The sequence below is a fragment of the Rhamphochromis longiceps genome, linkage group LG15 (assembly GCF_057381845.1).
Source record: "Rhamphochromis longiceps isolate RC_006_pf linkage group LG15, R_longiceps_female_GT1.1, whole genome shotgun sequence".
Taxonomy (NCBI): domain Eukaryota; kingdom Metazoa; phylum Chordata; class Actinopteri; order Cichliformes; family Cichlidae; genus Rhamphochromis; species Rhamphochromis longiceps.
In genome coordinates, this window is record NC_140571.1 from 17,249,989 (window position 1) to 17,262,531 (window position 12,543).

A 12,543-nucleotide genomic window follows, 5' to 3' on the forward strand; every position below is an offset into this window, starting at 1 on the left:
AACTACTAGAAACTTTTGTGCCAGAGCTTGGTTTGTAATGAGCCTGCCTCTAACCCACAGAGAATTACCAGCCTGCAGCTACTGGGGAGGAGCTGAAAGAGTCTACTGTATAACATCAATCAATGATGTGAATTCTCAGACAAGTAAATCTTAAAGCTGACTATACAAACGGAAAAATGTCCTGTAGAGTTATTATAGCATACTGCAATCTGAAACTTGTAAATGTATTGGTGCTTTATAACTTAAGTTACTAATGACGACGATCCAGTTTTAATGAAAATTCTTTTATTAGTTAAGTCTATTGTCTTTCTACACCATACAAACACCCATTATAATTTTCACTGAAAATAAAATCCTCATGTACAAAAATCTACCCCCCACCCAAACTCTCATAGTACCAACAAGGGCCACTGGAATTACATTTAAAACGAAAGTCTGCAATCTGTACACAAAATCCCAAATAAAAACAAGTACAACACTAATGAAAACTGCATTCTGTAAGCAAAACCACTGATCCTTGAGTTTTTGACTCTTAAAATAATAAAGCCACCGCAAAAAAAAAAAGAAAAAAAAAAGTGGGATTTATTAAATTAATTTTTCTGTACAGCTGTTTAACTGATGCTGTGCTTAATTATACACAATTGTTCTTGATAGAGAGCTGCCAAAGTTACATTAAGAGTATTAAGCACAAATAGGTAAAAAAACAAAACAAAACAAAGGTATTATATTCTGATGAAACAAAAGCACATGCAACCATCAGAAGTTATACAGCAGCAGCTGTGGGGTTCAGAAAACATGAGCAATAAGCACAGGAAATATGATCTCAAATTCTGCCACTGACCAGCAAAAGGTATCACAAAAGGATTAAGTGGTGACGTATCAAAAGCATCCTAGAGTTGAACAGAAATTCAAATCCCTGTTCAGAGTTTATTATAGTGGAGAGATTCATTTAACTGATGCAGATGCTGGCTCACACAGCGTTTTGCTAGAAGAAACAAAGGTGGTGCATGTCCGCACCTGAAATTGAGCCACAGGGTGTTAACAGATACACGTCCGGGCTTTCTTGACTAGTGAGGAAGAGGACAAACAGCATCGCTGTCCACAGAAGTTCTGTTCGAGAATGTTCTGGATTCAGAGAACACCTGTAAATGTGGGAAAATCAAGTAACAGTGACTTGAAATGTCCAGACAGGAAAAAGCAAACCTTGCTCCGGGAAAACTCTTTCAAAAGAGAGTTTACAGGAGCTCCAGTGTGCCAAATCCTCCGAGCTGATTCTACTGATGAAACAAGCCGTGGCTTCTGTTGACTCCCGATAACTTACACTCAGCCTTTAGCGCTGGCTGTCAGTAGAAGGAGAACGAGAGCGGGAGCGTGAACGCGAGCGGGATCGGGAGGCGGAGGCTCTCTGGGCAGGCGCGGGGGAGGGCGGGGTCGCTGATTTGCTCATCTTGGAGGAGCGCTTGGCGGGCTCCTTAGATTTGGAGGTTGGGGAGGATGCGCCGCCGGCAGGCGAGCCGCTGCGGGAGCGGGAACGGTTGTGGGCTTTGGCAGGGCTGCGGGAGCGTCTTGGGGAGCGTGATGCAGAGCGGCCACGGGAACGGGACCGCGAACGAGAGGAGCTCTCAGACCGTGAGCGACTTCTCGACCTGAAAGAGGGGGAAAAAAAAAATAAATAAAAAAAAAAATATATATATATATATATATATATATATATATATATATATATATATATATATATATATATATATATATCACCAGCTTCATATCAATATTCATAAAAAATTTGATTATTAGCTTTTATTTAAATGAGCATTTTCAGTTTCATGAAAAAAGAAAACTAATCTGTTAATAACAGATAATAGTTAATAATAGTAAGAGTCTATGCGGTGCGCTCAAAGTGAAACCCAAACTAATTAAATCCGTCTCAAGGGAACCATTTTTACAGATGTTACTGAGAATTGCCTTCATAACACAGTAATCAGAAACTAGTACAGTATTACATTCCACCAGCCTGTACATGGCACAATTTGAAAGCGAGGGTTTAACATTTAGTTCAGGTGCACTGAATGGTTAACCTAATGTCTCCTTAATTACTATCAAAACTCAAACATGTTTGACTTTCAACATAAGCTGTTTTTCTTCATAAAAAGCATATGCAGTTCCTTGAAAGCAGCACTGATTTGTTACAACTGGGTGAATTCAGTTTGAAGCACACTTTATGGGGCGATCGTGGCTCAAGAGTTAGGAGTTCGCCTTGTAATCGGAAGGTTGCCGGTTCGAGCCCCGGCTTGGACAGTCTCGGTCGTTGTGTCCTTGGGCAAGACACTTCACCTGTTGCCTACTGGTGGTGGTCAGAGGGCCCGGTGGCGCCAGTGTCCGGCAGCCTCGCCTCTGTCAGTGCGCCCCAGGGTGGCTGTGGCTACAATGTAGCTTGCCATCACCAGTGTGTGAATGTGTGTGTGAATGGGTGGATGACTGGATATGCTTTGGGGTCCTTAGGGACTAGTAAGGCGCTATATAAAATACAGGCCATTTACTTTAAAAAGAAAAGAAATAAAAGAAAAACAGGGAAAAAGTGAGTTCATCAGCCAAAAAAAAAGACATCTTTCATAAATTCTGGCGTAATTTGAAGTGAACGGCTTTCCACAAACACACCTCTTCTTGGCAGCTTCGATGAGCTTGATTTTTCTGCCATTAATTTCCTTTCCAGAGAGTTTGTCAAGTGCATTTTTCAGGTCACTGTGAGAAGCAAACTCAACCACCCTGAAAACAAATAAGACACACTGTTAAGTCAAAAACTCACTTTCCTTTTTTTATTATAAACAGACACTGGGCACCGGTTAATAGTCTCACCCTTCGTTGAGCTTGGGACGATGTGCGTCTGCGAAAGTCACCTCTCCAGCTTGCCTCATGAAATCTTTCAGGTCCTACACATGCAAACTTTGGTCAAATTACGGAGCGCCTCAGAACACAAGCACAGGCTGAGACACAAACAGGACTGAAGAGAGATGGTTAGATTCTCTGAGAGGACTACACAGACTACTGCAGATAAGGAGAATGAGTCCAAGAACCTCACAGTCTGTTCAGCTTGCAAGTGTTTCAACAATATAGAAAATTACAAAAATAGAAGAGGGGGAGGGGGGGGGGGAGAAGAAGGTTTCATAATTGCTAATTAAGGTCTAAGCCAATTGTGATTGGCGGATTACTTGCAGCAGCTTTGAGGTCCTTGGACACACCGCTCGTTAAAACTACAGAGAGATGAACACCATCTGCAAGAACTGCAGAGGCGCAGCCTGGGCAGCATTTGGCACTCAGAGCCCCATTTTCCTTGGGAAGGAGGACACAGGGCTCCGCGCCGGGATCATCCCTGCCTCGGCACCCCACCTCAGTAAAGAGAGTGAACAGGGTGGAAGAGAGGAAACTACTACCTGAGAGCGAAACCCTTTGGGGTGGGCCGCAGGCTCTCCGAGCCCACCATAACCGGGAAAACAGCAGATTATATCCACGGGCACCTGGCAGGAATTCACACTCTCTCGCTCACGACGTGCGGGAACACCAGAGGGGGGAAGGGAGGGGGGGATATCGATCGAAGCCCCTCAAATTAACGAACCATCGATCAATACGCCACCACCATCGACTCTCGCTCTCTCCTCTGCTTTCTCTCTGCCAACCCTCTGTTTCCTCTCTCTCGCCCTCAACCACACATCAGGCGTTGCGAGCGAGCGAAGGGGGCCGCCAGCGCCTCTAGTGTGGAGCGAGCGCTCACATGACCAGCAGGCATCAACTAGGAGTAGGACAGACTGGCTGACACCACAGGCTCAACCCAGACAGAAGGACCCAGAAGGGGTTAACTCCACCATAAGCGAGCTCTTCCATATGACTGGCAAATAAAGGGGTGAAGAATTGGTTAAAATGTGAAAACAGGAACAAATTAAGTGTTTTGTTGCTGCTTCTGCTGCTCTTTGCATCACTAATGAACTGCATGATATGCAGATTAATCAGAGCAATTATTCTGAAAAAGAATAACTTGGGCTGACTGATGTATAACAAGGTAAAACTGTTCGAACTGTTTTGATTTCAGTAACATAGTCTGTTTTTAGCAGCAATTCTAAAACTTTAATGTGTATTTTTGGAGATAGACTGTTGGAGGTGATAACATTTGTGTTCTGTTGCAGCTTTCAAAGGCTTGTCATGTTTGTTTTTTTGCTTTTGTTCTGGTTTTTAAAAGACGCTTGAGCCAATACTAACCTGCCAGCTGACTCGAGAGGACAAGTTCTCCACAATCAGGCGGTTCTCGGTGCGCATTGGAGGAGGGTTACGACTGGAAATGGAAAGATATAAAAGAAGCAATTGAGCAATAACAGCGTAGGGCTGATACAGACTTTACCCAGAGTCTAAGAGCTCTCATCAGCAAACTGTCATTACAAGGCTAACTCATGTTAAAGAGCTTTCCAGATCAGCGAAGACAAGACTTGTGCTGCATGTTAATCGTGGCTATGAACATTTCCAGCCTGCAGGCCATTAAACTGCCACAATAATCTGACGACTGACCTTTCACCAAATAACAGAAGCTGTTTACAGAGCGTGCTTGCTGAGGTTTTGTGTGCATCCATTCTTCTTTTTTTGAATGGAATTAAAGGGAACTTGCATTTCATCTTAAAAAGGGGAGCTGTTACCTCCGGCTGTTCTGGGAGCCGCGGCCGTAGCGATCAGAGAAACGCCCCCCTCCGCCGCCGCCACCGCGTCCGCGGCCACCGCGCAGACGCACGCGAGCATGCTCAATGGTCACCCTGATGTATCAAGCATTAAAAATATATTTTATTATGGCAACAAATGTGAATAAAGGGACTCGTTTCCTAAAGGAAATTCATTACCTTTCATTGCACAGCTCTTTGCCATCAAGCTCGTAAACAGCATCTTCTGCATCTCTGGGGTCGTCAAACTCCTGCAGACCAAGCACACAACACCTTTTACATCCACAGTTCTTAATGTTTATCCTTTTCATCACCAATAATGTGTCCTGTTTTTAAATACTTTACTGAAACATTTAATGACTAATCAAATAGCTTTTAATACCAAAAGAATGGTAACGAATAACATTTAAAAGATACATCACTCTTTTAGAAAAGTGGAAAAATTCATCACACGTATGACTCAAAATCGGTCTCTGGTCTGAGCGGTAAAGTGATTCAATTCAACCCTTCCAAGTGTTGCAATGTGGACTTTTCTGTCCTTCTAGAGAGGGAAATATTAATGTTGCATAAGTGGACACAAATCAGAGCAAATGAGACCAAATTGTGTTCAAGGACATGAAAACAGGGGAAACTATTAGCTTAGAAGTAATGGCTAATGCCAGGATTTTTCAGTAGGTATTACTTTGTCTAATCAAATCTATGGATTTTCCTTCCATATATGCAGATTTCTTTAACGAAAGTGTTTATTATTTCAATAAAAAGAGATCCCACTGACAGATGTAGATTTTGTGATAGATATGTGCCATGTTCGGTTTATTCTAATGTGGATTTTAACTTGTAATGAAATAATCGACAAAATTTTAGAAATCTGCTTAAAACCCCTGAAAATTCATCTTACATTCAAGCACGTGTTGTCAAATCTTAGTTAAAATTTGATTAAAATTTATAACACTACTTCAAGAATGACACCTCCTGGTGGTTCTAGCGTTAAATGTCCATCCTTACATGACTAGAGTGTGCCCATCTTTGGATGGCTGCTTGCAACAGGATGATGCTGCATGTCAAAAAGCTCAAACCATCTAAAACAGCTCTTTTAACCTGACAATGAGACCATGACTGTACTCCTCAATCCAGCAGACATCAATCCAATACAGGACCTTTGGGATGTTTTCATCATGATCACCCAGCAAATCTGCAGCAACTGTGATGCTGTCAATGTCGATATGGAGCAAAATCTCGGAGAAATCATTTAGCCCAGGCCATTTAATAAGTAGAATAAACTATTAAAATCATAACGTCATTACAAGGTTGGTGATTTTTCATTGGGGGAAGGCCAAATCCTCTTTAGGGGATGCCATAACATTATCGATGCAGGAAAAAACAAAATCTTTCCAGATCCAAGTCTCGACACTCGGCAGCCATCTTGTAACGCTCCCAGGTCCTTATTTGGGTAGGTATTTAGAAGCATTATGCAAAATACCTTTATTTCAATGGTCACCTTGAAATATATACAAAACCGCTTAAAGTCGAGCTTTGTTCCACCTCTAAATTTAGGATTTTTTATTATGAAATTTCCGATTTAAAAAAAAAAAAAACACATATATTTTGAATTGCTTTCTTTATGACTCTGGTATGCAGAAAACGCTCCAAGTATATGAACGAGTCTCGACTTGGCCCTGATTTACTGGTGGGTATGTCGCTAAACAAGAAGTAGGCCGTAAAAACGAAACCATGAGGATTCCCTGCGGCAGCCTGCTTCAAAACACCACGTCAGGTCTGTAAAATAAAGTATGGAGTCTAAATTTAACAGCAGACCCGTGCATGGCGCTCAGAGTACATTTAAATACCTTTCAGCCATCCTGACCTACTTTCGCTCGGTGACTCACCACAAAGCCGAATCCTCTCTTCAGGTCGATATCTCGGATGCGGCCGTATCCTTTGAAAAACCTCTCCACATCCTTCTCTCTGGCCGAGGGGCTCAGCCGGCCGATGAAAATACGACATCCGCTCATGATTTGGTCACGTTTAATTAGCTACAAGCAGAACACTTGCGTTAGTTTTTAAGGATTTAGCTAACACAGCTTCAGAGGAATACAAATGACCTACTTATGTGCCTCAGCCTGTGGCCCGCTTTCGCAACGATAGCCTGTCAACCGTCGGTCCAAAGATAACTAAATACCCAGATAATATCAAGTAATGACACCCGTCTGTAATGTAGATATAATAAATTCCAGTCGATGTACACGTACCTTTAAGAGGACTGCAGCAGCAGTTGATTTTACTGACTGGCGGCAGTGAGCCTCAACTCCAGAATAAAACAAAATGGAACCTCAGCTGTCTCCGGGAGTTTGGGAGGAGGGAGTGGGGTACATCCCGCGTGACCAGTGACGCAGCCTGACACTGCAGAACTCGAAAAAAGCCGAAGTGCTGGGAGAACGTCTACGGAGATGACGTCACAAATCCGACTCATGTAGTTTTGGAGTCTGACCACTAGGTGTCACTCGGCAACTATATAGAAAACATTTAAAACCAATTTTCTCACTTTGAGCATTATGTCTACGGTTTAATTGGGCTGTTGGCGCAAGTTGCAATAATTTTTACAGAAATCAAGCAGAAAACAAAACAAAAACAAACAAACAGGTAATAAGAAAGCAATACCACACCTTTAAAGAAGGATAGGCTTCTCAGGTTTCAATCAAATACAGCAGACAACACACATAGATCAAAACAAACCACGATAACCTTTAACCATGAGTACACATATTTCCATCTCCTATCAGTTAAACGTTTAAATTTTATTTCTACTGATTTGGAGGAGATGCAATACCACCCAAAACTGAGCTGCTAGGTAATGCAAAAATATATATGATCAATATGGATAGATCAGAATTATTTAATACTGAATGATTCCTTTAGCTTTAATTATAATTCAGCTGAAAAGCTAAAAGAAGCAGTTCTGCCATAGCCTGTGAATTCAATCTGGACATTAAATGGAGAGGCAAAAGTGAAGTAAAACGATGCTTAAAGCTAAACAAGATTTCCATTAGGGCTGGGCGATATGGCCTAAAATCCATATCGTGGTATAATTTGAAGCACGTGCGGTAACGATATATATCGCAATATATTCTTTTGTATTTTCCACACCATTTAATTCAATTCAATTTTATTTATATAGCGCCAAATCACAACAAAAGTCGCCTCAAGGTGCTTCATGCCTTGAGGCGTGAAGTGTGCTTTATTTACACTATAAAGAACACTTAAAATCCTTTAATTTTCTCAAAAATCCAGTGTTCCTTATGTATGAATTCTGGTTGTGCTTACTGACCTCGAACCGATTTGAGCGTGCAGAAATCTGTTAAAAAATGTTTTAGTACAACTTTGGTAAGCTGCACTGCTTGATGGATTGTCAGAGCATCACGGCTGCCGTAGTCAGTGTTGCCAACTTAGCGACTTTGTCGCTATATTCAGACCCCTTAACCACTTTTTTTCTTTTACTCTCAACAAGCAGCGGGTGCTGTAACACAGTCAGTTCTTCTTTTACTCTTATGCTGTTTTGTGGATCACAAGGTTTAAAACTACTTATAAACACACACACACACACACACACACACACACCAGAGTGCCAATTTCGGGTCACTTTTGCCGGTCCAAGCCCGGTAAAGGATCAGGGTTGGAATTGTGGCATTAAAAAAAACAATATTTGCTAAAAGAAATTTAATTTGTAGTTCTAAATAAATTCTAAATGCATTTAGGACGTTTTTTACTCACTTTATGTCTCCTCCACGATGTTATTTCTCTCTCCAACAACATAGGTTACAATTAGATTAGCATGACCAATTATGCAAATTAGGCGATGACGTCATTTAGCGACTTCTAGCGACTTTTAGGACAACCAATAGCGATTTTCCTTACTGAGGAGTTGGCAACACTGGCCGTAGTGAGGAGCTTTGCGGAGTAATCTGGGTCCAAAAGTCAAACGAACACAGAGTTAAAACGGTCTAAATTCTTTAATCTTTAATAAAATCATCAGCGTTGCTGCTTTACCAGGTGTAACAATTGAGTTTAACATCCAGGCATCCATGAAAACAGAATTTATTAAATTTAACGGAGTTACAAGTTAACAGGAAGTTAGCTCGCTAGTTTCCACCTAAACATGACATACCATGTTCTGACTGAGAGATTTCTGAAACAATTCAAACATACAGCTCTGCTACCACTTCCAACATAAAGACAGAAAACTAAACAGCAGTGGCGTTGCAGGGTTACTGAAGTTGGACTACCTGGTATATAATGTTGTGCTACGTGATTGCTAGCGACACAGCTATGTTAGCATAACATTAGCACAGTGACGCTGGAGGATGAACGCCAACTTCTTTCCACTGATAAAAGTTAACGTGAGGGATTCTGGTGGTTAGGGACAAATGCAATCGCATAGCAGGAAGCTATACACAGAGCAAACTTCAGCCAGGAGAACAGCTGAGATTATTCATCCACAATACGAGGTTAGTCATTAATATACTGCAACAACATTGGAATAGCGCAGCTGCCAGAGAATTCAATATTAATGAATCAATGTCAAAGTGGAGGAAGCGCAGTTTTTGGCTTTCCCCATATTTCAAAAGTGCTTCACCTCTTTGCTGTGACTGTCGCCCATCATAATTTGCAGATGATAATGGTTGTAGCCGCTGCAATGCTTTCGACCAGAACAGGCGCCGCTTGATGACGTCATCAACATACGCTATCGTGATAGAGCGGTATAGTCAAAATCTCTATCGTTGGCCAAATTTATATCATTTCTATTGTATATCGTTTATATCGCCCACCCCAAATTTCCATCTTGATTATCTTGTTTTAATAATTGCAGGAAGCTAGACTTGTATTTAAATAAAAATCTGATTCACTGCACAGCCCTGTTAGGCTTAAAAATATGGTTCTAGGAAGTCTGCTTGTGCATTCATTCAGACTGGAGCTGGCCATCCATGTGCAAAACGAGAATCAGGTTTTCCATTTTCCAGTCCAAAGGAAAATGAATCATGTTCCGAGTAACACAAGCGGATACACATTGCACTGGAAATGTCTTGACATGAGAATGTGATCAATATTTTCCTGGAAGTGCATAAATTCGGCAACACAGAGTAGGTCCAGCACGATGTGGCAATGAATAAGAGACAGGTCACTTTACACATTCAAAAGAAAGCTTTAATTAGAAAGTTATATACACACTGTAAAATTAAATTAAACTTTATACAAATATTAAATTACTATCTTCACACCCACTGCCATGTACAGAGGAAAAACCAAAGCTGAAAGCATTGAAACAAACAAAAATCCAGATGTTTTTCTAACTGGGAAGCAACACTGTACAACAGTGCTTCTGAATGCAAATGAATTAAATTTTTTCCCCTTTACCATAATTTTTTTTAATGCCCTGTAACAAAAGAGAAAGCCAAGGGCAAATAGAACATAGGTGCTTAAAGGATCACCATCATCATCATCATCATCATCATCATCACAGTAGCTGGAAAAGCTAGGGGAGGACAGAGAAGGATGGACATTCATTTAGTCGTGTCCACAACAAAAGTAAACTCATTGATACATATACAGACAGTTTTATGCATAGAATAGAAAAGAATAGAGTAAGGCCATTGGGAAAACAGAACATGTTGCAGTATTGTGGCGCAACCAATGCAGAGGCTTAAGATTATACATCAAAAAAAGAAAAAACATTTACAAGTCTAAGGCAACATCTGTTTGCATTAATAATGTAGCCATTGACGTGACAAACGAATGTCAAAATAAAACTGAGAATAGAAATTCAGACAGGTTGCTGTGTTATTGTATTTTTTTCCCAGGCAGTTAAGGTTATAAAGTAGCTCTGAGGATCCATCCCAGTCATGCTGTTGTCAGGGTGACCAGCTCAACCCCCTAAGCTTTTCAAGTGGCAACGAAAACAGAGGATGACTTCTAACAGAATAACAAGATTCTCTCTTAAGCTTGCACTTGGCATTCGAGGGGTGAGTGAGTACATGTGACAGGGTGCTGTATATATTTATATTTATAACAAAACTCTTATTTAATTCACTGCAACCAGTTGCAGTTTGTGTCAATAATGCACAAAAGTGGAGAGTCCTTAGTTCAGTGTGAAGATGAGCATGAGCCAGTTCCTCTGAGGAGGCCTGTGTTTTACAGCCATTCAGCAGAACATAATAACTATTCTAGCTTGAGAGCGAATGAATAATACACACATTGTGTTGTGGACTCGACGCCCGAAGTGAAGCTGGTTTGTTCATGTGACTTATTCAATGCTGGGAGGGATGTTTTCCTATGGTGACTGACAGGGACATTGTGAAGCCAGCCTCGGATCAGAAGGGAGGCAAATCAGGAAATGGCTGTATCAAGGCCTAACCAATAAGAGGACATGTTCTCTGTGGCCTCGCTGGCACATAAACATACACGCACAGACACGCACTCAAAATCAAGCAACTTAAAGCAAACCGAGCCACACGCCACGCAATAAATACGATGGGAAGAAATTAAATTTGGCTCATGTGCCCAATCACCTTGTTTAACAACAACAACAACAATAACAGCTCACTCTTAAGCTCAGATAAAATGTTGCATTTTGTTTTTCTTTCCCTGTACAGCTAAGATGTGTAGCGAAGTTGTGGATCCAAAACACCAATTAATCCCACTCATTTGAGAGAAGGAGCAGCTTCCAGATGCCGGGTGCAGCGAGCAAAAGAACAAAAAAAAAAAAGAAGAAACAGATCTTTTTATAGTTGTGATTTGGTGAAGTGGTTGTCACTCCTACTTATCCACACGTTAGACGCCAACTGGATGCACAGATAAGCAGACAGTCAGAGAGGAGGCTTCATGCTTCATTCAGAATAGGCCGCCGTGCCGTGACAGCAAACAACTGAAAACCACATGCAGCATTCACAAGGAACTCAGGCATCACTCACAACTTTTCAAGTATGGCGGGAAGACTGAGTGCCGACAGCATCAGGAGCGAAAATCACACTTTTTTTTCCTTTTCTTCTTGTTCTTTTTTTTTTGTATCCACAGTTGTGTCAGATGCAGCTGGCGTGTCTCGATTGTTGTAGCCTTCTCTGAAGAAGCCTCTTTTAGCAATGTTAATATAGAGAAATACATCTGGGTAGAGGCAAGTGTATGGTAATACATAGCCTATAGTACACAACCTTGACTCAGGTATGTTTTTTACTCATATACACAGGATCTACAGGATTTAACTTAAACTGGCACCACTCTGCTTGTCTGGCTCATCTTTAGTCTGATCCAGCAGGTGGGTCCTGTGGTGCTCCGTAATTGCCTTACAGTGCAATATGGGTATTGGTTGTCAGCTTTGCTCTGCATGTCTAGCAATGGCAGAAGAGGCTGTGATAGGGAAAGGGCACAGTTCTAGTCTTTTCTCTGCTGGCTGCAGTGGGGCAGGATCAGGGAAGAAGGTTGACAGCCACAGTCAGTTCTGGCCAGCAGCGTGAGAAAAGGAAAGAGGGGCTCTGCTGCTGATGCTGATAGCAGGCCAGCAGGCTTCATGCTTCCTTCAACAGGGGAATATCTGCAGGAGAGGAGAAGAGTCATATGACAAATGACCAATACCTTTAGGGTCATTCTTAGTGCAGTCCTCAACCCATCACACTTAAAATACATTACATCAAAGTTTATATTGAGTTTTATTCATTTGTCATTTTTGATCTTGTCTACTCTTGCCCTTGATATGCACTTTACATGTTCTATGGAAAATAAAATCCATGTACATATTACACAGGTGTCACACTGGCTACTTTTTAATGCTATCCTCTATAAAAACAAAAAAACAAACAAAAAA

At 41.3% G+C, this 12,543-nt stretch overlaps 2 protein-coding genes across 4 annotated transcripts in view; both read right to left on the reverse strand.

Moving 5' to 3' along the window:
* Window positions 1-268: 268 nt before the first annotated feature.
* srsf5b (serine and arginine rich splicing factor 5b) lies at window positions 269-7,101 on the reverse strand. Of its 3 annotated transcripts, XM_085381879.1 has the most exons (9): window positions 6,944-7,029; window positions 6,801-6,865; window positions 6,581-6,727; window positions 4,875-4,945; window positions 4,677-4,790; window positions 4,249-4,321; window positions 2,854-2,927; window positions 2,656-2,763; window positions 269-1,646 (listed from the first exon to the last, which is right to left on the reverse strand). In XM_085381879.1, exons 3-9 carry the CDS (start codon window positions 6,704-6,706, stop codon window positions 1,331-1,333), a joined length of 882 nt encoding a protein of 293 aa, XP_085238005.1. In that variant the 5' UTR covers window positions 6,707-6,727; window positions 6,801-6,865; window positions 6,944-7,029; the 3' UTR covers window positions 269-1,330. The 3 variants fall into 3 exon arrangements, with proteins under 3 accessions (XP_085238005.1, XP_085238003.1, XP_085238004.1); XM_085381877.1 differs by lacking the exon at window positions 6,801-6,865 and having other exon boundaries at window positions 6,944-7,101; XM_085381878.1 differs by having other exon boundaries at window positions 6,801-7,029.
* A 2,770-nt stretch (window positions 7,102-9,871) lies between these two features.
* Window positions 9,872-12,543, reverse strand: part of susd6 (sushi domain containing 6) — a 31,472-nt gene continuing 28,800 nt past the window's right edge. The window contains exon 7 of the mRNA XM_085383407.1: window positions 9,872-12,273. Coding sequence (XP_085239533.1) covers window positions 12,248-12,273 — 26 coding nt within the window. The 3' untranslated portion in view covers window positions 9,872-12,247. The remainder of the gene's footprint in view (window positions 12,274-12,543) is intronic.

Bases quoted from the DNA above. Each gene is read 5' to 3' on its own strand.
- srsf5b (XM_085381877.1), bottom strand. From the start codon at position 6,706: ATGAGCGGATGTCGTATTTTCATCGGCCGGCTGAGCCCCTCGGCCAGA. The intron at 4,946-6,580 runs GTGAGTCACCGA...CTTGGTCTGCAG, and splicing joins AGAGAGGATTCGGCTTTGTG to GAGTTTGACGACCCCAGAGA. The intron at 1,647-2,655 runs GTGTGTTTGTGG...CCCCTCTTTCAG, and splicing joins ATCGAAGCTGCCAAGAAGAG to GTCGAGAAGTCGCTCACGGT.